General features: G+C 43.5%; 1 protein-coding gene across 2 annotated transcripts in view; it reads right to left on the reverse strand.

Annotated features, from left to right (window-relative positions):
- Prmt2 (protein arginine methyltransferase 2) overlaps positions 1–10,070 on the reverse strand; it is a 29,793-nt gene that overhangs the window by 15,531 nt on the left and 4,192 nt on the right. For both annotated transcript variants that reach the window (XM_029482901.2, XM_021173876.2), the window contains exons 3-4: positions 2,547–2,672; positions 1,647–1,829 (exon numbers count right to left, since the gene is read on the reverse strand). In XM_029482901.2, the coding sequence (XP_029338761.1) occupies positions 1,647–1,829; positions 2,547–2,672 (309 nt within the window). The remainder of the gene's footprint in view (positions 1–1,646; positions 1,830–2,546; positions 2,673–10,070) is intronic.

Raw genomic sequence — 10,070 nt, forward strand, 5'->3', positions numbered from 1 at the left:
ACATGGGAGCCCATCCATCAAACAGGCATCAAGTTCTAACTACATCTAGAGATGATAACAGAACTTGGAGAGATGCAGGCCAGCCAAAGGGAGCAGAAGAAGCAGTGTAGCTGGAGATCCCAGGGCCTTCCTTTCATCATCTGGGCAAAATGGACAGGGCAGTAGACGGTCATGAAGACCCAACAGTGACAGTGAACCAGACGTACCCAAGGGTGAACACACCCACACACACAAAAAGCACCTTAAAACTGCAACAGAGAACGAGATTTACAACCACAGGGAAGAGGAGGCCAATGTAAGCGCCACTGCTTCTTTCTAATCATGTACCCACCCTCATGGTACCACATTTGCTGTGGAAAAAGGGCACAAGATGGTAATAACTACAACACCGCCAACACCTAAGACTTCAAGGAGAATGCTAAAGATTGGACCTGACAGAGCTGTGGTTATTTAGAGGACAAACTAAGACACAATGTCTTATTCTTAATAGCAAGTAAAATCCGCATGAGGTTTTCATAGTTTAGCACAGAATCCTGGCTGTTCTAACAGAGCACTGTGCTGCTGAGGGAAGCTGAACAGCCGCCATGGTGTGCACAAAGCTGCCTTTGTCTTTCTTTCACCAAGTACCTTTCCTGAGGGACTAAAAGCTGTCTTGTTTCATTTTGTTTAGGGGAGGGATGTTTTTTCTTAATTTATATTATTTTATGTATATGGGTGTTGTGTCTGCATGCATGCCTGTACCCGGTACCCATGGAGGCTAGAACTGGGTGTCAGAGTCCCGGGAACTAGAATTACAGATGGTTGGGGACCACCATGTAGACACTGGGAATCAAACTTGGGTGTTCTGGAAGAGCAGGCAATACTCATATCTGCTGAGCCATCTCTGGAGCCCATGGACTAAGAGCTTTAATCATATACACACATCAGTGGCTTTTAGATTTAATCTTGACATATAACGTGTCCAGGCGAGCCCCTTGATTAGATGCTTGCCTTTGTAAGAGCTGCCTCAGTCATGGTGTCTCGTCCAGCACTGAGGACAGGGACCGAGGCAACTGTGCAGCTCTCCCTTTTGCCACTTGGCCTCAAATCTATAACAACACTGACCTTACAAGCAGCTCATTTTTACCTCATTTTAAGCAAGGCTGTACCTTGAGCCATAGGTTTACTGACCTCCACAGTGGGAGGATTAAAAAGACTATAGGTTGGTCAAATTATATAACTTTTCTACTTCAATTTTAAAATAAAACATAGTGCTTAAAAAAAAGTAGAGGGAAGTAAAATTAGGAATTTCTTGCTCTAATATTTAGCAAGGGTCAGCAGCCCACCAAAGGGGCTTTCACATTTTTAAATGTTCTTATTTTTAAGGAAAAGAAAACCATATAGAGATATATGAGAGGCATATGAATTTCAGATTCCTGAGTCTACGCGTAGAGCTCTGTGGTACTGCAAGCACACTCATGTCAGGTGTCACACGCCACTCCTGTCACTACATAGTGACAAAACAGAACATCCTACTAAGACCCAGGTGCCTCTGAGTCCACATGAAGGTCTGCATCTCCACCCTGAATACTAGGAGCAGTCCCACCCCCACCTCCACCCCTCCCCCACCCTATCCCCAGCTGAACAGAGGATCCGGAAGGCAGTACCAGAGTTCCATAGCTGTCGAAGTACTCCTCATCCTGCCAGGTGTCCTCCGGGTCGTATTCCTCCAGCTGCTTGCCTAGGTGGTTCGCAGGGATGTACCCACAGCAGCCTGCGCGCTCGCCCCACCACCAGTCCGCCGTGGTTTGTCTCAGGATAAGAATTTTTTCTCCTCTCAAAAAGCTGAGCTGGAAGACAGTCACCAAAACACAGGAAGGTTCAGTTGGACAGAGTCCAGTCGCCTGGCATCTAACCAATAACTGGGTAGTTAAGTCCCCACTGTTGGTGACCAAATCGCAATGACCCTCAGTGAGCACAAACAACCTGAAAAAAATAAAAAAATAAAAGCAATAGCAAGATAAAAGAGTTGTGTGGGGCCAGCCATCAGAAGAACACAGCCTAACTAACATTCTTTTCTTATAATTATGCATTCGGTGTGCATGCGTGTGTGTGTGTGTGTGTGTGTGTGTGTGTGTGTGTGTGAACATGTACATTTGACACAGTATATGTACTGAGGTCAGAGTGTTCCCTCTACCATGTAGGCTCCAGGGATCCCACTCGGGCTGCTAACCAGTACCTTTACCCACTGAGCTATCTTGCCAGACCTTACCTAATACTTAAATACAAAAGCAGGCAGCTATGTGTGGCTGCTTCACTTAGGAGACTCCACAGATGTGTTCCTACCAGACTCAAGAACATAGTGATGGTTTGATAGCCTCGCTGTTCTGTGACCAGGAGGGTTCTATACCAAGTCTTCCAAGCAGGGAGGTGCTTCCCCATCTTCCTGCAGGCATCTCTATATCCTGATGGGGAAGTCCGTTAGGCTAAGAAGTGAGCAGATCTTGCTTAATCTTGTGAAAGTGGATTCCGCCGTAAGTCACAGCCTGGGGAGCAATCACGGGTACCTGTGTCTCATCGGTGGCCGTATAGTCTGCAATGGCCACGAACTCCTCGGGTTGCAGCTGCAGCTGTAACTGTGCCCCATCCTGCAGGAGCTGCATCTCACAGCCATAGTCCACGGGGTCTTCCTCCTACCACCATCAAGGACAGACAGACAGAAGGACAACCCTGTGAGCTTTGTTGTCTGCACACGCCTCCCTCTCTCTCTACCAAGTGACTGCTTCAGACATCCACGTGAGCAAGCATTTGTCATTCAAACAATCTGAGCTACCTTCACCAGCATCCTTGGGGCTGTCACCTTCAGTCTATCACCTTCTGTCTGTCTTTGTATCTCCAAGGCAGGGTGACTTAGAGAGAATGTCCACCGAAGCAGGAAGAAGGAGGCGCTAGTCTTTTGCTTTATCAGCTTCCTTCCCAAGAGTGATACTCCGTTGGTGACAGAGACACCACTGCTTGTTGGACTCTAGAAACCTCTTCAGACCTAAGGACAGTGACACTAGGCAGATATACCAGGGCCTATGGAAGGCACTGGAAACTGGTAGAGCTCAAGCCACCCAGCTAGGATCTACGCTGCTGAGACTTAGCAAGCCCATGGCCTGTGCCCTACAGCCACTGTCTATTAAACATGTCTTAAAGACATACTGGGGGCTGAAGAGATGGCTCAGTGATTAAGAGCCCTGATGTTCTCCCAGAGGGTTCAAATTCAATTCCTAGCACCCACGTGACAGCTCACAACCGCCTGAAACTCCGGTCCCAAGAGATCTGACACCTTCTAGCCTCTGCAGGCACTGTATGCATGTGGTGCGTACACATACATGCAAGCAAAACATATGCATAAAATAAATAGATTTTTTTAAAGACAAAACAGTAACTTCAATACAACCAACAAACTCAAAATTGAGAGAGAATGTTTATCTTCTCTAAGATACCTCAAACAATGACACTAAAAACAGCAAACTATGCTTCTGTAGGACCTGAGGGGTCCTGGCCTCCAGACTTTACCATACTGATGCACTTCTGCCAAGCCTCAGTATAAGCAGTGTGGGTACCTCATAAGGCCACCTAGGACTGCAGTCACAAGAGCTCTTTTAAGAAAAAGAAGCCAAGAGGCTCATGTCTTTTTTTTTTTAACTCCACTTAATTGTTAAACCGCTTAATATCTAAACTTCCCTGTAAGTTATCACTTTAAACAACATAACTTCAAAAGCTCCGATGATCACATCTCCCCTCTCAAGAGGCTAGTGCTTTATCTAGCGTTTGAGTGCTTAGAAGATGCACCAACTTGGCTCTGCTCTGACTCATCCAAACATTCTTTTCTGCCTCAGCCAAGGATCTAGCTTTGCCTGAGTGGATGTTTGTCATGGAGAACAAAAATGTCACATTTCTAGGCTGGGAAGATGGCTTGGCAGTTAAGAGCACGGGCTGCTCTTTCAGAGGTCCTGAGTTGAATTCACAGCTACCACATGGCTGTCGTAACTGTCCGTAACTCCCCTTCCAAGGGAGCTGACAAACGTCACATAGATATATATGCAGGCAAACACAAATGCACAGGATAAAAAAAAATCCCATTTCTGGTACCTGTGTAATACTCTAGTGTATGAAGTATCTGGATTTACTTGTCCAATCTCCTTCATTTGAATATACAGACTACTCTCAGTTTCTCCTGTTGCCAATTATTCATTTTCTTGAACACAAATCATCTTCCGTGTGCCTGAGAAATTCCTGCAGATAAATCCTGAAGTGGAAAGCTGGCCAAGACGACCATCTCTACTTGTCTGAGGGTGTTAATTTGAGACAGGGGTTCGAAGTGTAGTTCTGGCTGGCCTAAAACTCACGATGTAGACCAAGCTACCCTCAAGTGCCGGCCTTTGCCTCCAAAGTGCCAGCAGTGTGGTGAGTACCCAGGACCTTCACTTCTATGTCTTTCATTACACCATGAAATGCACCCAGGACTGTACTACAACTCAGTGAGACCGAGACTTGTCCCACTGAGCATAAGTACGAGGAAGTCGTGTCCCCCATTAACAGCAGACGCTGATGACTTTATCTGTGCCTATCTGATGGGTGACGATTACTGTCCTGCATTTCCACCTGCTTGCCTTAGTGTGGCCATTCACGATTCTCCAAGCATTAATTGGGCCTACTATAACTTTGCTACGTGCCCATTTGCACTCCCAGCATTTCCCCTATTGCAGTAACTCGACTTACCTTAGTGTAGTGTGTTTGCCTTTGGCTTGCCCTCCACCCACTATGTCACTTTCCCTATGACGTAAGCCCTTTAGACCCACTCCAGGCTACCACAGCACATGTGTCTTCCCCCTCCCCCCGCCGCCTCCTTTTCTCAGTCTCTCCCTCCATCTTTCTCTCCCTCTCTCCTCTTTTTCTAAGTAGACTTTTCCCTTCTAACACAGCTTTTTTTTGGTGAATAATACCTGGCATAGCCCCCTTTTTACAGTTAAATTTTCTTATACAACTTGTAGAAAATGCTAATGTTTTCATAAACTACTGAATTCTGCTTGAGTCTTCAGCCAGCCTCTGAGTTTCTCCTGACATCATTTTCTATCACCATTAAAAAAAAAAAAAAAAGTCACAGAAAGCTTGTGCATGTGTACCCTTATACAAAGACTTTATTCCTGAGGGACAAACTGCCAGCTCAATGGGTAAATCGTTTCCAAAGATACATCATGCTCTTCCAACTCAGGGCCACCACAGCCTACTCTGCCACCAAGGGTACCCTTTGCCTCAACACTTGGCACCCACAGCCCTCACCGATGCTTCAACTCGTGCTGGAGACTAGTATAAAGGTTGTCTCGGGTATTCACTTCTTCAATCATCACGGTATCACCTTTATATATCAAGGCGGGATATCAAACCTCCGTGGGGTTGAAAGAACTCTTTCCACACTACAGATCTGCTCTGAGATCTCCAACAAACGTCTTTCCGAATATACTGTTCTCCTACTTACTTGTTTAGAATTTGTAAACAGTATGGTTTCCAGCCTCCACCAGCCCCGTAGCCCCAGCACTGTGGTTTTCAGCCTCCACCCCACCCCCAGCCCCATAACCCCAGCATCACCGGGAGAGAAGAGAGCGGGCACTGGAGCTTCCTGGCTGCCAGCTTAACCCTCAGTCCATCAAGAGATGGTGTCTTAAAGGAAGAGAACAAGAGAGGAGCAACCCCAACATAATGGGCAAAAAACGAGGAGACAATGGAAGAGAATTCACACCTAAAACCATCTTCGGAAATTAATGTAAAGACTGAGCCATGTCACTCGGGAGGCAGAGCAGGCAGGTCTGTGTGAACTCAAGGTTCCAGGCCAGGCTACAGTGCGTGTCAGTCCCCACACCAAAGAAATGAAAGCAAAATGGATTTCCATTCAAACCAACGTTGCCATAGCATATCACAAGAAACTCACGCTGCTAACCACAGAAAGGAGTTGTTGAGGCTGAAGAGACTGAGAATACATGGAAAATAAGAATGCAAGGAAGGGGCTGGAGGGGTGGCTCAGCAGTTAAGGACACTGGCTGTTCTTCCACAGGTTCTGGGTTCAATTCCTAGCATGATCATCTATAAAGGGATCTGGTGCCCTCTTCTGGCCTATAGATGTACAAGCACACAGAGCACTTCAACATTTAAGTAAATAACTTAAATTTATTTTCAAAGGTTGAAGAATGCAAGAAAAGACAGAGGAGGAACCACCTCTCATACTTCACTAAAAACCTTGGCTCCAGAGGGAGATTGCAACCCCACAGGAAGAACAACATTGGCTGGCCAGACCACCCAGTGCTCCCAGGGACTAAATTACCAACCAAGGAGTGTACAGGGAGGGATCCATGGCTCCAGATATATATGTAGCATAGGATACCCTTGTCTGACATCAATGGGAGGTGAAGCCCTTGGTCCTGTGGTGGTCTGATGCCCTAGTATAGGGGGATGCTGGAGGGGTAGGGCGGGTGAGTGGAGGAGCACCCTCATAGAGGCAAAGGGAAGGGAGGAGAGGGCACATGTGGGATGGGAGATTTGTGGAAGGGTAACCAGGAAGTGAGATGTAATTTTAGATGTAAACCAATGGAATGATTAATAAAAAAATACATGTTATAAAAACAAAACAAAACAAAACCTTTGCTCCATGTAAAGGCAGATGTGATCATCTCTCCCTGAGTTCATAGCACATGTGAATGAATGTTATAATTAACTGAAACTTGGAAATAAAAATAACTCGACTTTTACACGGTGAAGTAGAAAGTCTAAAATAGTCAGAGGATCAGAGGTGAGGAGGACTCAACATCTGTTCCCAACACCGGGAGTAACTGGGACCAGCGGGAACCAGGCACACAGGAACTCAGACAGACCAGTGGCACAGGTTCCTTCTGGTCTGTCTGGGCCTGTGCCCTGAGCAGACCTTGAGTGCTAACTCTGCAGCCAGCCCCATAACACCCAGACATAGCTCCACTCCCAGGCGCTCTAACATGCCCAGGATCCCAGGATCCCAGGAGCTTGGTCACACCAGGATCTCAAGGTCCCAAAAACAGCTTGACCAGGAGCTTGGACACAACCAGGATCTCAGGATTGCAGGATCCCAGAATCACAGGATCACACAGACAGCTTGACTCGGAGGAGTTCTGACACAACCAGGATCACAGGAAGGACAGGCTCCAGTCAGACATAGCCAGGGTAGGTAGTGCTAGACATAACCAATGGTGAGAGGATGCATAAGAACATAAGCATCAGAAACCAAGGTTACTTGGCATCATCAGAACCCAATTCTCCCACCATAGCAAGTCCTGGATACCCCAACATACCGGAAAAACAAGATTCAGGTCTAAAATCACTTCTCATGATGATGATAGAGGACATTAAGAAGGACATAAATAACTCCCTTAAAGAAATACTGGAGAACACAAGTAAACAGATAAAAGCCCTTAAAAAGGAAACACAAAAATCCCTTAAAGAATTACAGGAAAACACAATCAAACAGGCAAAGGGAAGAAACAAAACCATCCAGGATTTAAAAATGGAACTAGAAACAATAAAGAAATCACAAAGGGAGACAACCCTGGTGATAGAAAACCTAGGAAAGAGATCAGGAGTCATAGATGCAAGCATCACCAACAAAATACAAGAGATAGAAGAGAGAATCTCAGGTGCAGAAAATAACCATAGAAAACATTGACACACAGTGAAAGAAAATGCAAAAAGCAAAAAGCTCCTAACCCAAAACATCCAGGAAATCCAGAACACAATGAGAAGACCAAACCTAAGGATAATAGGTATAGAACAGAGTGAAGATTTCCCAACTTAAAGGGTCAGTAAATATCTTCAACAAAATTATAGAAGAAAACTTCCCTAATGTAAAGAAAGAGATGCCCATGAACATACAAGAAGCCTACAGAACTACAAATAGACTTGACCAGAAAAGACATTCCTCCTGTCACAGAATAATCAGAACACCAAATGCACTAAACACAGAAAGAATATTAAAAGCAGTAAGGGAAAAAGGTCAAGTAACATATAAAGGCAGACCCATCAGAATTACACCAGACTTCTCACCAGAGACCATGAAAGCTAAAAGATCCTGGGCAGATGTCAAACAGACCCTAAGAGAACACAAAGCCAGCCCAGGCTACTATACCCAACAAAACTCTCAATCACCATAGATGGAGAAAACAAGATATTCCATGACAAAACCAATTTTGCACAATATCTTTCCACAAATCCAGCCCTACAAAGGATAACAGATGGAAACCACCAACACAAGGAGTGAAACTACACCCTAGAAGAAGCAAGAAAATCATCTTTCAACAAACCCACACAAACACAATTCCACCTCTAACAAGAAAATTAACAGGAAGTAATAATCACTTTTCCTTAATATCTCTTGATGTGAAAATCAATATTACCAACAAACCCTAATCTATTGACATTCAAAAATATGAGGAATTAGAAATCTGTCAGCTGTCATCTCGTGGTCTCTCTAATTTGGTAATGGGAGAAACAGGTCCAATATTGTACAATCCATATACACTCTCTGCTTGTTTGTACATGACAGGGTCTTGCTATGTGCCACGTAATGGTCTTGAAATCGTGCGTCTCCTATCTTAGCCTCTCTATTAGTAGGATTGTTTATTTGATGTTTTTATACTACACTATGTACAATACTACATATACTACATATACAACAATATGTTAGCACAGCTAACATATTTCAAAATTTTTTTATACAGCCAAAAGAAATGTAGGCAGTTAATTTTGGAGGTGGCTTGTAAGAGAACAGCAAAGGGTGACACTGAAGGCTTTGCTTCATATTTATAATTGCTGTATCAATTTTGAAGAAGAGGACTTTATAAGTTACTCTTATTCTGAGATGAATGCTTTTCAAAATCATCACAGCCAATGAACCAGAATCTTACCCTCACCTAACATCTGTGCCACCCTCCAAGCAGAACCATTGTTCATTGAAACAGTTGATAAATGACTTCATGGATAGACCATCTTAATACACACACCATTTCTTAAATGAATGTAACCTGTTCCATGCGGGCTGAGTATGACGACAACCACTAAAGACAAAAAGCTTTGACCATAGCAGGAAATCTGTATCCAAAAATCATGCCCACAATTCATTCCTTGGCCCAGCAGAACCGTCAACTCTTAGCTTAGCTACTATGGAGGTAAAATCCTTTGGTGATGTGAGGGACATTCAAGAACAGCCTTATTACAATGAACTCCAATATCCCAAAACTGTTCTTATTTTGTGTTTGTACCACAGTAAGAGCCAAGATTTTAAGCTCTACTAAAAATAAAACAAACAAACAAACAAACAAAAAGACTTTATTTATGTTCATTAAAAAACTAATAGTGATAGATTATTTTAAAATATCACAGTTATTTGAAGTTATTTAAAATTTATATTGAGAAAAACTTATGTATTTTCAGTATTGCTGTAGACAAACATCTACATAAGACTGTTCAATTGATTGTTTTTTTTATATCAAACAACTTTTATTTTTTAATTATTTATTTTATGTATGTAAGTATACTGTTTGTTGTGAGCCTTCATGTGGTTGTTGGGAATTGAATTTTTAGGACCTCTGTTTGCTCCAGTCGTTCCGGCTCCCTCTAGCCAACTCCACTCCCTCCAGCCCAAAGATTTATTATTTTACATAAGTACACTGTAGTTGTCTTCAGACACACCAGAAGAAGGTGTCAGATCTCATTATGGGTGGTTGTGAGCCATGATGTGGTTACTGGGATTTGAACTCAGAACCTTCAGAAGAGCAGTCAGTGCTCTTACACGCTAAGCCATCTCCCCAGACCCTCAAACAACTTTTATAATACTCATTTTTATTGTTACAATATTTTGTAAATTTTAAAGAATATGGTAAAAAAATGAAAGGTATTGCAGGTTTTGAAGGGGTTATCTCTGGGAGGAGTTGGGGTACAAAAGGGAAAGAAGAATGTGATGTAAGTCTATTTGCTCAAAATATGTTTTTAAATGTTAACAAATTCAGATAAATTGAAATTATGTA

Source organism: Mus caroli, unplaced genomic scaffold (genome assembly GCF_978045245.1).
Source record: "Mus caroli unplaced genomic scaffold, Mus_caroli_1 scaffold_9, whole genome shotgun sequence".
NCBI classification, from domain to species: domain Eukaryota; kingdom Metazoa; phylum Chordata; class Mammalia; order Rodentia; family Muridae; genus Mus; species Mus caroli.